The 17,506-nt window shown below is 32.2% G+C and overlaps 1 protein-coding gene across 6 annotated transcripts in view; it reads right to left on the bottom strand.

The window, feature by feature from the left end:
• Window positions 1-1,561: 1,561 nt before the first annotated feature.
• The window catches only part of LOC144841543 (uncharacterized), a 60,054-nt gene continuing 44,109 nt past the window's right edge, over window positions 1,562-17,506 (bottom strand). For 4 of the 6 annotated variants that reach the window (XM_078697927.1, XM_078697926.1, XM_078697930.1 and 1 more), the window contains 6 exons: window positions 17,276-17,410; window positions 16,685-16,789; window positions 15,933-16,033; window positions 14,135-14,278; window positions 12,871-13,044; window positions 1,562-3,136 (listed from right to left, as the gene is read on the bottom strand). In XM_078697927.1, coding sequence (XP_078554053.1) covers window positions 2,088-3,136; window positions 12,871-13,044; window positions 14,135-14,278; window positions 15,933-16,033; window positions 16,685-16,789; window positions 17,276-17,410 — 1,708 coding nt within the window. In that variant the 3' untranslated portion in view covers window positions 1,562-2,087. The remainder of the gene's footprint in view (window positions 3,137-12,870; window positions 13,045-14,134; window positions 14,279-15,932; window positions 16,034-16,684; window positions 16,790-17,275; window positions 17,411-17,506) is intronic. The other 2 variants (XM_078697928.1, XM_078697931.1) reach the window with 2 other exon arrangements.

Below are 17,506 nucleotides of genomic sequence, written 5' to 3'. Positions count from 1 at the left end.
AATTTCATTTTAATAATTTATAATATAAAACTGTAATTTCGTTTAAAAAATTGTTTAAATTAATTTTACAGAGCGATGCAAGATTAGTAGATTAACTAAAGCTGTTGCTCCTCTTCTTCGACAGATCTCCATTTAATATTTGTCAAAAAGAAGATCTTTTTTATAATATACATGTTTCATTACATCATTGAAGAATTAATTTCAAACTCCATGATTGAATTAAGTAGACATTTAACATTTTATGTATTGTCCCCGGAAACATAAAAAGTAAAGATTAATCAAAATTTGAATAAGCCATTTTGTATTTTTAATAAATGTAACTTTTGCCAAAACAATTATAATTTTTGCTTATAAATAAGGCAAAATTAACAGTTAAATTTAACAAAAAAAAAAACCCTCATTAACTTCCAGAATATTTTTATTTTTCCGGTTAACTATTTTTTTCCTCATGTGACAATAAAATAGCCAATTCATCAAACATTTAAAACAAAAATTATTATTTCAGGACAATATATATTTAAATTGAGTACTTTTCCTACTATTTACATGGATGGAAGTTATACATTTCATTTTCTTCAATTGCGTCAATTCTATCAAAACAACATCAGAAAAGAAAACTTTGTAATCATTAAAAGAACAAAAATCAACCTGTTCTTCTTAGAATATAGGTATGAACAAGTTTTACTTTTTATTTTAAGAAAAGACAAATCTGATAACATATTTACTTGTGTAAGTTATAGCAAAGATTATATCAAGAATTGACAAAATAAAAACTTGCTTTTCCACAAACATTTTAAATGATTCTGTTTACCAAACAAAACAATTACACTTTTCTGTAATTCTTAATTGGGGAAATGGTTAACCACTTTTGAGCAAAGTTTTACTGGTTAAACATAAAAACGGTTTGTTTTTTTCATATTAAATGTAACCTGGGATCATGGCTAAATTATTCTACTATAGTTACTGCAGTAACTACATTTTCTTTCGGTGTACACATAAGATTACCCCAAAAATGCTTGCTAAATAATTGTAGTTTTTAAGTAACCAATATAGTTACTGCAGTAAATAAAGTAGAATATGCTTACAGGGTTCCTTAATTAAAAGTAACCAAGAGAACCAACAAACATATCAATTTAAGGTACTGTAGTTCCTATGTTCCTACATTATGGTTAAACACACTTTTCTATTTTTTTACACTAATTAAACTTTATATTTTATTTTTATAAGGAGCAAAGATTATAATTTTTTTTCGGAATGCGAAATAAACACAGATACTTTAACATATTATACTTATACGTTTTTGTTGATACAATGAATAAATAAATCAATAATATATTAATTCATTTGCATTTTATTTCATTTAACCCAAATTCTATAAAATACTTTTTAATTCAGTTTATCTTTGAAACAGTTCATCAAATCTATAAAAAATTATTAATCATATTTTACAATCGAACAATAAATAAGTCAATAGGTATTAATTAATTTGTACCAAACCAAAATACTGATAATTTTATTGTAATCAATTGATCAACAACTTTATTCATACAAATTCATTTTTTAGGAGTCAAATATACATTTCTTTAAAATATTTGGAATCAATTGTAGAATCCTTTTAAATTAATAATACGTTTTATAGTATTTGAATAAATACTACTACTTCATAGTAAACAGAGTAAATTAGGCCAAAGAAGAGTGATTTTCACTATTCCCTGGTTAAATAAATAATTAAAATTTAAATGTTTTTGCAGTTAAATAAATTATGGTAACTAAATTAGAAAAATTCAAAGGTGAAATTAATTTTGTTAATATTTCCATAAAAATATTACAACCAATAACAAGAATCATATTGGTAATTAAGCATAAGAAATTCATGGTTCATAAACTAAGTTAGACTGGATTTTCATATTTTAGTAATTTGTAACTACATCAAATATATTTACAGCACATTAAGCTCTGTCTACACTTTCAAACTAGTTTGAAAAAAAAAAGTTCAAATAGGTAGTAATATGACATCATCGTGTCCATATATGGACACATCACATTTTTTTTGTCGTCACATAAAGTTTGATAGTGTAGACAGAGCTTTAGAATCGACTTTCTCTCAAACTCTGTATTGTCCTCAATCCTTCAGACTTGGTAAAATCAATTGATGCGTATGTGATACTCTGGTCTGGCTTGTCATTATCTGAGCGACGTTGAAAAGGTGACCTCGACCTCTGACCTTCACTTGATTGAGAGCTTTCATTATTGGTTATGTCAACATCGACATAGTTTAACTCTTTTTCCTCTTGTAATGATGTTTGACTCGACCGGCGAGATGAATGATGCGACGGAGGTCCAAGTCCGTCACTTGCTTTTCCATTCGGCGACAAATCTAAACCTCCAGACGGAAATGACATATTTTGCACACAATCAGCTAAGCTGTTAGTTTTATCAAGGATTGGAGAAACCGGGACAACAGGAGATTTCGGTGATTTTGAGTTCCTGAATCCCATATTCATGTAATCTGATGATGAATCGGATAAACCTCGGGTCGACGACCCTTCGTTATCATCAGTATGTGATTGGCTATTATTTTTCACAGAAAAATTAACATTCATATATTCAATTTTCACATTTTCATTTTTATCCAGTTCTTTTGTTTTCGGTAGATTGTTTCTGCTCCGGACGTCCTCAGAATTTGTATCAGGATTAGGAATGGAGGGCGACATCATGGTATAAGCTTCATTTTCCACTTGACTTCCTGACTGTGGAGTTACAGTAAGCGTATATCGTACCTTCCCACTGGAGTTGCTATTACTTCTCTGTGAACGCATATCACTATTGTTCCTTTTTAATGAATCCTTTTCAATTTGTTTTTCCACCTGGGAATTAAAATCTACATTAACATAAGTTTCCTTCGCTTCCGCTGAACTCACTGATCCATTGTTTCTTATTTGGGAAAGGCTTTTCCCATTGATTTGAGACTGACGTGTGATTTTCAGCGATGTCTTGCTGCTTTTCTTTTCCAATTTCTTTTCTTTTCCCTGTGACTTTCCTTCTTTTGAATCAGAAGAAGGACTCATGAACATGTACGAATCTTGTGAATCAGTACTTGGAGATTTTTTCTTACTTTTACTCAATCGTCTTGCAACTACGGAAAAAAACACAGTGACAATATATAAAAAAAAAGGCAAGATGAATTGAGAAAGGTCTTTGCATCTAATGGTCCCTTTCTGTCATGTGTTTAATGTGCATAAAGACCACATGTGCACACTGGACCTCATAACAAATATAACACAGTATACTTGCTTGATACTTGCTTGATGTTAATGGGTCGATTGACAAGCTAAATAGCTTATATGACCCTTCCTTTTCTTTCCTTCTTTTTTTTTTACTATAATTATTGTATAGACGTTTGGGGGATCCGGGTACAAACAATGATTGTTTATAATAATATTAAAAAGATAACTGTAATTTATTACTTCTATTTTCAGATGTCAATGACATTTTTGGTGAAATTTTATTTACGTTATTGCTGGGCATGCAGTTTGTGTTATTAGTAGGGGCAAGGGGGTGGGGGTATATTGTAAACAAGTTATCAATGGTTTGGATGTGTTTTAAGCAACGATTTTACTATCAGTACAACTCATACTTTTAAATGCACAATATAGGATTATGCACATGACCCTAGAACATAAAACATAAAAGAAAGAAGACAATATTATTAAAAAATTACAAAAATTAGAAAATTTGTCTATACAAAATAAATCATAGAAATGAAATCAGAAATAAAATTATATTTATTATAAATAGCTAAATAGGGAGTGCTCATAAATGTAACTTTCAAAAGATTTAATGAAACAGTGAAGCTTTTGCGCATCCATTTTGACTCTTATTAGACTTATGATGCTGTTCCTACGCCCCATTTACTGCAGCTAATATACCTGCTGTTTTACACATTGCGGAATATTAATTTCATCATTAATCTTCCAACCTGAACAAACTGATATTTCTAATAACTATATGTCCTTGATATTCTCTTTAACATGTCTTGCGACATTACGTTTCCCACTATTTGTTTTCGGCGAGTCATGTTTAGGTGGTTTGTGTAGATGATGCAATGTATATATTTTGATCTTTTTTACTGTTCCATGATAATATGAAATGCAACTATGGTTTGATGGCCGAGTGCCTGCCATCAAATTATATTGTAGGTTCAATTTTTTTCTAGTTTTGGACAGTATATTAACAAGTTAGAAATACCAAGAAAGAGTATAAAATTGATGGGTACATCATAGATTAGTTTGAATACTTTTGTGGGATTACTACAAAATAATTCTTTAAATACATCAATCTAAAGTGCTATGAGTAATATATTTATATGCTGTATCAATGCATTGTGCACTTTTCATCTAAATGCTTCTTTCCTATAAGGGTCATGTTGGTGCTGCCAACTACGGTGCTATTTTGTCTATCCACGACTGTGGCTGTGTGAGCCAGTACACTGAGGTAAACCTCTACTCTTCCCGAAAGATTTACAAGATTCACATGAGTATTATGTGTACACTGAACCTACGGTTTATAGTTCTGAGAAAATTCATTCCACCACCAAAACCATGGAATGAGCAAGCCTCGAACTCTTGCCATAGGCTATGGATTACGTTTCCATTCTCTAAACTGCTTGGCCACTCACGTATAGATTAATTGAACCCAAATCAACCCATAAAAGAAACAGCGAACATAAATCAAACTGCAACAGGTGAGAAAAGTTGATTGGCGTTAATGCGAGAGCGTGCAGCACATTGTGTTTGACTTCTGATAGGGATATCGGGAGTTTGAGTTTGCATTGCTTTGCATCCTGTATCCACATCCCGGACGAGCCCCCATAAATGTCACACAGCCGCAATTACGGCTCTTTCGGACATGTAATTGCTGGTAACCAACGGTGAACAACGGTAAATAGCCACAACTGTACACATATAAATGTAAAAAGTAAAATTTAATAATAATCTTCGACAACCAATTCTTTCTTTTATAATTCAAACCCCCAAAAAAAAACCCACAAAAAAAACCCCAACCAATTCTCCAACAATGATACCGTGTTCCTATTCCCCACAAACTTTATGCAATTCCCCAAATTTCCCAATCCTTCCAAACCAAATATCAACAATCTTCTTATTTTTAAATAAATCCCCGAAACCCCCCTTTCAAATACAATAATATCACCAGATGAATAATTAAACAATACTAAATGTCCACAATATCGTTCCTTCTTGCCTTCTCTCCTACGCTGACACAAAACAAATTAGAAAGATAAAAGTTAAAACGATTCTGCAAATAAACAACTCCCACGCCTCTGCTCCCGTTCTGCTTGTATTATCAATTATAATTCTTCCTATTTTCTGACATATAAATAAATCAAATATAAAGTTAAAATGTTTCTTGATGTCGTTCTGCCCTGCAATCCGCTCCCCGACCAACTATTTCTTTCTCCTTTCCACGTAAAATAATATCGGTATCAATCCAGTTACTCTTCAATATTTCCAAACGATTCTTTACATGCAACAACGTCTGCTGTTTCCAACAGTTATTTCTTCCGTCAATTTACCTTCACAATTTAAATTAATCCTCAGTAATCTCAACAATTAACAGTTCTACATTTAAGTACAGCCTTATAGTATTACTTCCAACTCACAATTTATTAACTTCATGTATATCACTTTATTTCCTTTCTGCTTCAGCTCTATATCACCATAATTATCTCCAACTCACAATTTATTAACTTCATGTATATCTCTTTATTTCCTTTCTGCTTCAGCTCTATATCACCATAATTCAATTACTTCTTCTCCTGCACGTCTTAGTTTCTCATATCAATATTCACCTATCCCTTTCTGGCTTAACATAACATAGCCCTCCCTCTCTGTCTCCTCTCAATTTCCATCTACCTCAAAATTCCCTCAATTATCCACATATCACCACCTTATCCTTCTCCACCAATCAGCAACTCACACACTAACTTAACCCTTATACCTCTCCTCCAATCAGCAAACACCACACAATCCTTCTCTGCAACACAACAACTCTGCTCCACTGGCTTCACACAATAGCTTCCTAAAACAAAAGAAAGGTTCAAATAGTGAAAACAAAAGGAAAAGTAAGAATGACTTGCAAAATATATACACAACTTTATGTCACTTGTGACATTTACTCCCCTCTAAAAGAATAATGTATCAACATTTTCTCCATACCGTGACGGGTCCTATTTACACTCGACTTAAATAATCAGCTCCTACATTTTCACTGCCTTTAATCGCCTCTATTCGGAACTTGTACGGTTGTAGAGCCAGGGCCCATCTCATAATTCGCCCATTGGACAATTTCGCTCTGTGCATAAACACAAGCGGCTGGTGATCAGTTTCCAACGTGAAGTTTCGTCCATATAAATAAGACTCAAATTTTCGTACACTCCATACAATGGCTAAGCATTCTTTTTCCATCACTGAATATGCTTTTTCTCGAGGAAGCAGTTTCTTGCTAGCGTACGCCACGGGAAACTTCACGTCACCATACTGCTGCATTAGAACCGCTCCCACTCCATATTCGGACGCATCTGTTCTCAAAATAAAATCTTTGTTTAAATTAGGAAGGCATAAAATTGGAGTACTGTTTAATTTTTCCTTAAGTTTAACAAACGCACTTTCCTGGGCCTTCTCCCAACATATTCGGTTAGGTTCCCGATTCTTCGTTTTGTCGGTTAATGGACAAGCAATCACAGAGTAATTAGGAATGAACTTTCTATAGTAGTTGGTCATCCCAAGGAATGACCGGAGTTGTTTCTTTGTTTCTGGTTGTTTGGCTGACAAGATGCTTTGTATCTTCTCCACTCGAGGTTGAACATTTCCTTTCCCTACCACATGGCCAAGAAACTCGATTGTTTCATAACCAATGAAACATTTGCTTGGTCGAGCAGTTAGATTGGCCCTGCGGAGACGTCCAAACAATTCAGACAAACATTTCATATGTTGATCCCAAGAAGCTGTGTGAATTAGAATGTCATCAATATAATTAAGTGTATTATCCATTCCTTTTAGTAATTTTCTCATGATACGACTGAAAGTAGCCGGTGCATTGACTAAGCCGAACGGCATGACATTAAATTGAAACAAACCATCTGGTGTTAGAAAGGCTGTTAAAGGTTTTGACGCTTCATCCATGGGAACTTGCCAATACCCTTTACTTAAATCTATCTTAGTAAAATAATGATCATGGGCCAACTTTGTGAACAGTTCCTCTTGGTCCGGAATCGGTTCGGCGTCAAAAACTGTAACCTGATTAAGTTTTCGAAAGTCCACGCAGAATCGATTTGACCCATCCGGTTTCTTTACCAATACTATTGGAGAGGCAAACGGTGCCCCTGAAGGCTCCACTACACCCAGATTTAACATCATATTTACCTCATCCTTAATGGTACCTCGCAACGCATGTGGAAGTGGATAGGGCTTGGAACGGATTGTATCATCAGTTTCCAGCTTGATTTCATGCTGCCCAAGTGTAGTCTTACCCGGTAAATCCGTCAGTACATCTTTGTAGTTTCCGATAAGTCGGTGCACCTCATGCTTTAGTGTATCATCCAGGCTTTCGATGTGTTTGACTTCTGATAGGGATATCGGGAGTTTGAGTTTGCATTGCTTGTATCCTTAGGCAAGACGAATTGCTTGCATCCTTAGGCAAGACGAATTGCTTGTATCTAGGCAAGACACATTACTGTAATATTTGGCATGGATAAGGTCAGGTCAGAGTGCAGAATTAATCAAAGCTGGTTATCAGATATTTAAAAAAAAAATAAATGTAACATTTGACAGGGAATGCTGTATGCGAGATGGTTGCATTGATGTGTTAAATGATGAAGAAATGGATAGAAAACAAAATGAATTTTGTAGAAAACAATAAACTTAAAGTACAAGTAAATGAACTAGACACAGTTCAATAAACAACAAAGTATAGAAAGCAATAAAAGATCTAATTATTAGCTGTTTTTAAGTGTGATTTTCCTTTTCAAAAACTAATGATTTGTGAAATATATAAGGTCATTGATGCTAGAAAAGGTCATATAGCAAAATATCAAATTAATGAATTAGTTCCAACGAAGTTGATTTTGGGATTCCCTACTGATTGCTTCGAAATCCCCGTCAATTCATCCATAATATTGAAAGATGAAGTTACTGCTCATAAATGTCCAATATATTAGTTTAATCACAAAGTACACAGAATGAAATTGATGCAGATTTAGATGGTTAGAAAGCAAGAGAACAGTTAATATGAAGTTAATAAACCATATGTTGTCGTCCTACATTGATGATTAATAGCTAAAGGTATGCAAATTCAACTAAAAGGGAAATCCACTTGTGTTAAAATATAGCCTGTATAGCGTAGATATAACAATTATAAAATAAGTGTATAGATAATTATGAGCAAAAATGCCTCTTTCCTCTATTTAGAGAGGCAAAATCATCTGACAACATTCATTTACAAATTCTGGTCTCTTTCTTTACACAACTCAAAAGAACTTGATGTTTTTAAATTTGTTTTTTGTTTGTAAATATCATCTACATTGTTGTCACGCCTAGATTGAAGTTAATTATATGGCTACTGAAGAACGCAATTAAAAGTATACAGATATATAATATTAGCAACTGAGTTTCTTTATTTCTTTGTCCGCCGGTCACTTCTTTTGGACTTGTTCACTACCAATTACAATCCAATCATACATAAACAATCATGTGTATACTCGGCTTGGTTTACTACAAATGGTGGTCAGACAGTTACGTATTGGTACCAACTTCAGCCCAACCAACCGGGCAGCAAATAGTCAATCTGTATTATTGCTGAGGTGTGACACCTCCCTTCTCTACAAGGTTGATGTGAGGTGTACTTAATACATTAATCAGCAATTCTTATATACGGTAATACACCTGAATAGTTCTATGCAAATTTCCCTTTTCGTTTAGCTGTTACAACCCGACACTTTTTGACTGTGACAATTCTTATATGATATTTTTACCTACATTTTGATATGCCTTTTGTTAAACTTTTTCAATCTTATTTGATATTGCAATAAATTGTTCTTGTATCTATGAGATATCTAGATAGATGAGTCGATGTCAGATTGAATTTACAATGATCAAAGACCTCACGTTGTTCGTCTTAGATTTAAGACAAAATTAAGCAATTCATTTTTGTTTAGATATATTAATAAATCTGACTTAAGCAAAATCAAGGATTTATGGCAAAGACAATTTTTTTGCTAAGCAAGTTTGATCAATCCTGTCCCAGGACATTGCACAATTTATAATCATTCCCATATATGAAGAGTGTAAATTGTGTTTTTTAAACACAAGACCATTCACATAAGTATTTAAAAAGGATAAGAAAAGCAAGAAAAAAAAAAACCAAAAATGAAGCATGCTTGTACAATAAATCATTTCAAATGGTTTACAAAGAACAAACAAACTATAATTGGAAAGTTAAACATGTTTACAATGGTCTATCTTACATTAATTACACGAGTAAATAAAGTTGTTTACATTAGTCTTCATATAAAAAAACTTAATTTTTTTTTTTTTTTGTATTTTGTGTCTAAAGGTTATTTTCATTATGATGGATGTAAATCTTTCACTGTGCGGCCATTGTACAACCAGGGATAAAATAAAAGTTGATGAAATCACAACTTTAGGTTAATAATAATATTATTAAATACTTTATAGTATTTTGTAATTCTTTAATGCTTCTGTAAATCAAGATTTTACATTTTTAAATTTTTTTAAAAACCCAATTTCCACTGGAACTTAATTATCAGTTAATTTTTATCGGTTAATTTTTGGCTGCAAAAACAAGACCAAAATAGATATTAACAATTGAATTGTATTCAATTTATTTATTTGTGTTCTTAAAAAGTTTGATTGATTTGACAATTGCAAGAATGTCACAACGGATGTTGTCAAGTGTGTATAATAATATCTCAACAAAGAAGTTAACATGATTAATGTACCTAGCTTGCAAAATTAGTGAATCATGAATAGGCAATAATGACAATGTTTAAATCTTTTACTATTATTTCAATGTAAATTGTAAATACAATTAGCTAAAGGGAAAACCCAATGTGGAAACATCTATTAAACATTTCTGATTCGAGTGCACAAAATGTGACTCTATGGCAGTATACACACTAGAGGGTGTACTATGTTAAACAAAGAAAACATTCATGTATCATTATTTAATGTAGAGATGCCCTGAAAAAATAATTCTTAAACATTTTTTAGTTGAATATGCCATTTTATAATATTAAATAAGAAGAAGTCGATTCACCGTTCTCCAGTGCAAGTGAGAATGATAAAAATAGACTTCCACTTTTTATCGGGTACTCAGATGCGAGTACAGATATTATTATTTACTTTGCTATTTCATTTCAAGTGCTGTGGTTTAAGACAAAGAATAATGCTATTTTGGTTCATGTACTTATCCATTTCAAACCTATAATCATGATTAAAAGGCAGATCTTGATTGGTTTTAAAATAAAATTGCTTTATTATGATTGGTTTATTGCTGGCTTGTGATAAAGCACTGTTTATTTATCAATCTAATTAAATGTTCTATTTTCAATACTGTCATATTTTGATTTATGACAAGATTTACGAGACTGTAAATCAACTGAAGAATCAATTATTTACAGGACATGATGTTTAAATTTAAGAAAATTCAATTAGCTTATTATATTTAGTTCAAAAAATCTTTTTTTTGAAAATTGTGAACACACAAATTGGCAAACACACAAATTGTCCAACACACAAGTTGGTGAACACATACTGTAGGTTGCCCAACACACAAGTTGTCTGATAAACATGTTGTCCAGCACTAGTGTTAGCAAACACACAAATTGTCCAACACACATGTTGGTGAACATGCATGATGGGAAAACAATGTTGGAAAAACAATGTTGGAAAAACAATGTTTGTTTAAACAATGTTGGAAAAACAATGTTGGTGAAACAATGTTGGTAAAACAATGTTGGTAAAACAATGTTGGTAAAACAATGTTGGTAAAACAATGTTGATAAAACAATGTTGATAAAACAAAGTTGGAAAAACAATGTTGGTAAAACAATGTTGGTAAAACAATGTTGGTAAAACAATGTTGGAAAAACAATGTTGGTAAAACAATGTTGGCAAAAAAATGTTGGTAAAACAATGTTGGAAAAACAATGTTGGTAAAACGATGTTGAAAAAACGATGTTGAAAAAACAATGTTAGAAAAACAAGTTGTCTGATAAACATGTTGTCCAGCACTAGTGTTAGCAAACACACAAATTGTCCAACACACATGTTGGTGAACATGCATGATGGGAAAACAATGTTGGAAAAACAATGTTGGAAAAACAATGTTTGTTTAAACAATGTTGGAAAAACAATGTTGGTGAAACAATGTTGGTAAAACAATGTTGGTAAAACAATGTTGGTAAAACAATGTTGGTAAAACAATGTTGATAAAACAATGTTGATAAAACAAAGTTGGAAAAACAATGTTGGTAAAACAATGTTGGTAAAACAATGTTGGTAAAACAATGTTGGAAAAACAATGTTGGTAAAACAATGTTGGCAAAAAAATGTTGGTAAAACAATGTTGGAAAAACAATGTTGGTAAAACGATGTTGAAAAAACGATGTTGAAAAAACAATGTTGGTAAAACAATGTTGGTAAAACAATGTTGAAAAAACAATGTTGGTAAAACAATGTTGGTAAAAAATGTTGGTAAAACAATGTTAGAAAAACAATGTTGGTAAAAGATTTGTTAGAAAAACAATGTTGGAAAAACACACATAATGAATTAGATTTATCCTTCCAATTGTATGAACAACTTCAGCATACAAACACAACACAATTTTGAAGAAATTAATGAGTTTCCATAATGAATCAAATTACATTAGCAAACAGAATTGTTTGAGTACTGAGTGGTTTACACTCAGTAAACATGTATAATAGTTGTGCAAATGTTGTATATCCATAATGAACTAAATTACAAAGTACATGTTGCAGTCGTATTCAACATTAAAACAGTATTTGCATACATTAATGGACAATGAAGGCTATTTTTAATAACACTAATTGTATTAGTAAATACAGACTCGAGAGCCAGAATGTTATAATGAATAATATTTTGTAATGTAATCTGTTAGTTCTTGGATTTTGCTAATGATAAGGACTGTGCTTCAATTTTAAATTATATAAGCCAACAATACTGTTTTTTTTATTTGGTTAATTGTATTCTAAATTTAATGCCCGTTCCATTATGAGCATCCTGATAATACACTTTGTAATTATAGCAGTAGTGCCTAGTGATTAGGACATCTACGGACCTAAACGTAGATCCAACCCACGGATCCTGCTGCTAAATGGTACATTTGCTGTTTATTTTTGTTACAGTATGTAAGTGCGACATTGTACCATTGATTGATGATGTTTCAAGTTTTTCTCTTTCCCTTGTCCAAGATCTTGAGAATGATTAATTAACAGTTAGTGGCCATGTGTTAACATAGCTATTAAATACAGAAGAACCTCTATTAGGGGGACATTTTGAGACCCCTAAATAGTGTCACCTTAGTTTTAAAACATAATTGGCTATCATCGAACGTCAATGTTTTATTTTCATGATGCTTCACACGGGTACGCGCATATTGATTGGCGTTAATAGATATGCGCGTAGCTGTGTGAAAACAAATCATTGCTGTTCAATTTGATTTGCTGGTGCCGGACCGGAACCGTGCCAGAAGAGGTAGGAAAGACCCTTTAATGTGGCCTGATAAATCTGTAAAAATCTCCAATATCTCACCTTTATTGTCAATCTTTCCAGCCATCATTATATACCCCTCATCTTGACTGATTGAGGTGGGTAGTTTGTCTCTGTTAGCAACTTTGGTGGGAACATCTAGTGAGTTGCTAGATGTTATTCTGCTCTTGCTGGCTGTTAGTTCCATGTTCATATACACATCTTTCTCTTCTCCTGCTAAATAAAACATTTTTTTTTTATTATTGTAAAATCTTAGAAAAGCAATTGAATGGATATTCAACTTTTATTGAAAAATGTATTTTCAAATTGTTATCTTTTCTCCTGCTAATAAAACATTTTTTGTTAAAATATTATTTTAAAATCTTAGAAAATCAATTGAATTTACATTCAACTTTTATTGTCAGTATTTTCAAATTGTTATTACAGTAAAAAAAATGTTGATTGAACAAATTTATTTTTAAAAATACATTCTCCAGAGGACATATCTTTTGTTTTATAACTGAATGTCTTATAAATTTAATTATTTATATGCACAAGACATGAATGATATTATATCATATCTATTCTATTAAAGATGTATTGTCCCCCAAAATCATGAAAAATAAAGATTTTTAAAATCGGACTTTGAATAGGCCATTTTGCAGTTTTAATGAAGTTGTTCACTTCCATAAGAAAAAAAAACGGGGGAAAAAAATTATTTCACCTATAAAAAGACAAAATAAACAGTTAAATTACCCAAAAACTTTGACCATTTTTTGCTTTAAATTACATTTTTCTCAGGTAAATAAATTTTTTTCAGACCCAATTTTTTGTGAGAGTGAATAACTATTATGTGACATTAAAATAACATATTCAACAAAAAAATTTAAAAAAATATTTTTTTAGGGGGACAATATATCTTTAAGGATTATGTTGAATTATATAGAGGGCAGCAGACATACACTGGATGAAGAAGAATTGTATTTTGTAGACAACAATTAATTTACATCATGTTTGTAATAATATTATTCATGAACATATTTACACATTTTAAATAAAATGTATTCCAAGTAGTAATTCGTAAGTAATATTCATCCAGAAAAAAATAAACTATTATACCTAACAATAGTTAGGTATAATAGTTTATAATGCTTCAATGGCACTGGCTCACTCTACCATAGAGATATTATATAATACCTCTATGACTCTACTGTTTACATTGTATATAATATGGTACAAAATGCAAAGGAAAAACTTAAACAGTGATGTGCTACATTAGGTAAAATAAAAGAAAAGAAAATAAAAATAATAGTAAATAATAATCAACCTGGGTTGGGCGGTGTCTCGTGCATTGGACTGTATAAGCTAGATGCCTCACTATTCGTCGACTGATGAGCGCCAGCTATTGGTGGGTCATGATAATGAAATACGCTGCTTTCTGAACTGATTGATGACAGAGGCACTGGCCTGGCTGTTTGAAATGAAAAGAAAACATACAAACTGGACCAAACAATGAAATGAAAGAAATGAAATATGGTATATATGTTGATGGAAAGGTGAAAATAAAAAATAAATGTGATTAAACCCCTTTTACACTGTATAGCTAAAAACAGGTGGTATCAACCAAAAATATGAGGTTTATTCGCCAGATGTATGCATTATACTCAGTACATATAGAAAACACTTGCGAAAAATGTAATTCTGTGTGGGACTCAAAACCCATGACACCCAGGTCACTAGCCTGGCTTTCAGGGAGCAAAGGGGTCAGACTAGGGCAAACATTTCTGACCAATTATTTTGTTGAAATACCACCCATTTCTATATGTTTGCTGACAGTGTAAATGGGTATGCTACAACACCAACAGTGAGGGAAGTATTTAAAAGTGCAACATCAAAAAGCCATTCTTGGAGATGACATCATTTTTCTCACAAATTGCGTTAAATGTGCATAATGGTTTATACAAATATGAACTCATATTATTAACGTTATCTATGTTAAATACAGATCAGTGGCGTAACAGCTATGAGCGCTCACTGGCAAAACCCAGGGGCTTGGAACTTATAGGGGCCCAGCAGGACCCAAAAGAGAAATAAGGTAATAAAATATCTAGAAAAGGGCTAAAAATGCCCGAGGCCTCCAGCGTTGGAGGGTCCCTAAACCTCGCCTCTGCGTTACACCACTGATACAGATTCCAGTGTTTTTGTAAAATTTAGTTTCCATTTTTTTCCAATAGACTGCTTGAAACACTAATTACTAACAAGTAAATATCAATCATATGATCTCACAGTAAGGTAAATGAACTTTGATGATGTAGATCATTGCTGAGCATGTTCATGTGATCTTATGGCAAATTATTATAGTATTTTGGTTGAAAACCCTGCATCACTATTGGCGGATTTGGAAATCTAAACATGCAACAGAATAAGTAAAACAGTGATTGTTATAATCTAATTATAACTTCTATAAAAATACACTGCTACACTAACATTTTAAATCGAATAACTCAGGATTTTAAAAAATGCTTGTAATTCACTAGCAAGCGGTCATTACTTTACACTATTGATTTAAAATGTTTGTCTGCATTGGCTAAATTTACCAAAACTGTAATAGCCCCCTCTCTTGGCAAAGGAATACTATGAAAAAGTCCGAGGGCAGTATTTAAAGATATATTTTTAAATACAAATATATTAATTTTAATAAAAATATATTTGTTATACATGTCTGTACAGTGTTGACAGTCTTACTGTACGATTCCTGTAGCAAGAGACATTTTTCATAAAAAATATAACAGATTTAAACCTTTCCGGTACAGTCCCTGCCATACCAACATTCGCAAGAGCAAAATTGGTTACATTCATGTATTTAAAAATCTTTCTTATGGGTGACTATATGTTTTTTGATTGTTCAGTATGTGTATCTATGATCTAATAGCTATATGTAAAAAAACTATACTTTCTTTAAAAGTATTGGTAGGAACAGTTCTATAAATTGGTAGGACTGTCAGATATGTTGAGTGCACATGACAAAATGAATGTGTTGAAGTTATCCTAAGTTGAAATGGCCAGCTGCTCAGAATTTCGGATGACATTTGACAATCTAATATCTAAATCCTGCTAATAAATACCTTTAGATGAAGCTGATGGTGACATATTTATATATTCATCACTTTCAAAGCTTTCTTCCCTGATTGGAGTTGGCGTAGGTGATTCAGGTGTACGACCGTACCTAGAACAAGGAAATAGACAGGGAACATGTAACTTTGACAGGCTTGGGCTTAATGCCATTTAGATTCCTTCAAATTTGGCAGGTTCATTTGGCAGACAGGTTAACAGAAATACATTGATCTTGAAATACATGTGAAGATTTGGGAAAACTATTACAAATAACCATTTAATCACAATTAGATTTACAAAAAGAACTTCAGTGTTAATAAAAAGATACATTTAGAAAACGATGGTAGTGTATAGGGTCTATACAAGTTTTTTTTTAATGATAAAGAAAGAGATCAACATCAATGACAATGGAATTTCTATTTCAAGTCATTAACATGCAGCAAATTAGTAATTGTCTGAACACGATGACTTTAATGCTACAGATTATCATACACCTTGCATTAGTTACAAAAAAACATAAAGTTGTGAGTCTGAACGTAGTGTCATAGGAATTATATCAGTCTTAGAATTAGACCTGACAGTACTGTACGCTATCAAACATGGTATTCCTCTGATGCACTGTCTAAAGTTATATTCCAATCTGCACCAGAAGACTCTGAGAGCAAACATGGTCTACTTGATGGATGTACTGTCTATAGTCATATTCCAATCTGCACCAGAATACTCTGAGAGCAAACTTGATGGATGCATTGTATTTACCTACCTGTGTAAAGAATCAAGTGGGCTTGAACTGTAGTCAGTTCCATCTGGTGAATGGCACTGGTTTGACATGTAGCGTTCTGTGTCCAAAAAACTCTGGGGACTTTCACTGAAAAGAATACATATAAATAGCAATTTTAAAATTAATGTTATAAATAATAAAAATTTCTTTCAATTTACAGAGACGAGCAGCAGCGGTAAGCTGAAAATCCGTTTAACTTGTTCCATGTAGATTCTGTTTCTATCCTGAGCGGAAACCACATGTCCACTTCCAGTTAATGTGTAAATGGTCATAAAGGAATAACATAGATTCTATATTTTTTATTACCATTACTCGGTAAAACTACAGGTTTGAATCTTGTCAGAGGCATTTTATCATAAACAATTTATGAGATTACTGCTATATTCATCACCGTATTTTAACATTGCCTTTTGCTATTTGATGTATTTTTGTTGTTGTTTTATTGTCTTAATTATGCCAAGCAAAACAAATTTCCATTTTAATGTGGACCAATAACATTTCTTGAATCTTGTTTGATATGATTTCAACAGCAGTCTTCTTTAACTTCTGTAATATACTTGATCAATCTCTTACCTGAGTGGACTATTTGGTATCGGTGGAGAATCTGAATTAGCCTTAATCACCGACTTTGGAAACATATTTGGTGGCCGAAATACATTAGAATTTGAACGTGTTGCTGGGCTATACTTCTGTCTACTCCTTGAAGGACTATAACAAATAAAAATATATGTAACAGAATCTGACATATTAAAGCATTGCCACAAGCAGTTTATGACATTTTTTTTAACCAAATAAAGAAATATT

The sequence above is a fragment of the Antedon bifida genome, chromosome 4, assembly GCF_963402885.1.
Source record: "Antedon bifida chromosome 4, ecAntBifi1.1, whole genome shotgun sequence".
Lineage (NCBI taxonomy): Eukaryota > Metazoa > Echinodermata > Crinoidea > Comatulida > Antedonidae > Antedon > Antedon bifida.
The sequence above is the reverse complement of the archived record's forward strand: the minus strand, read 5'-3'. Positions and strand labels throughout refer to the sequence as shown.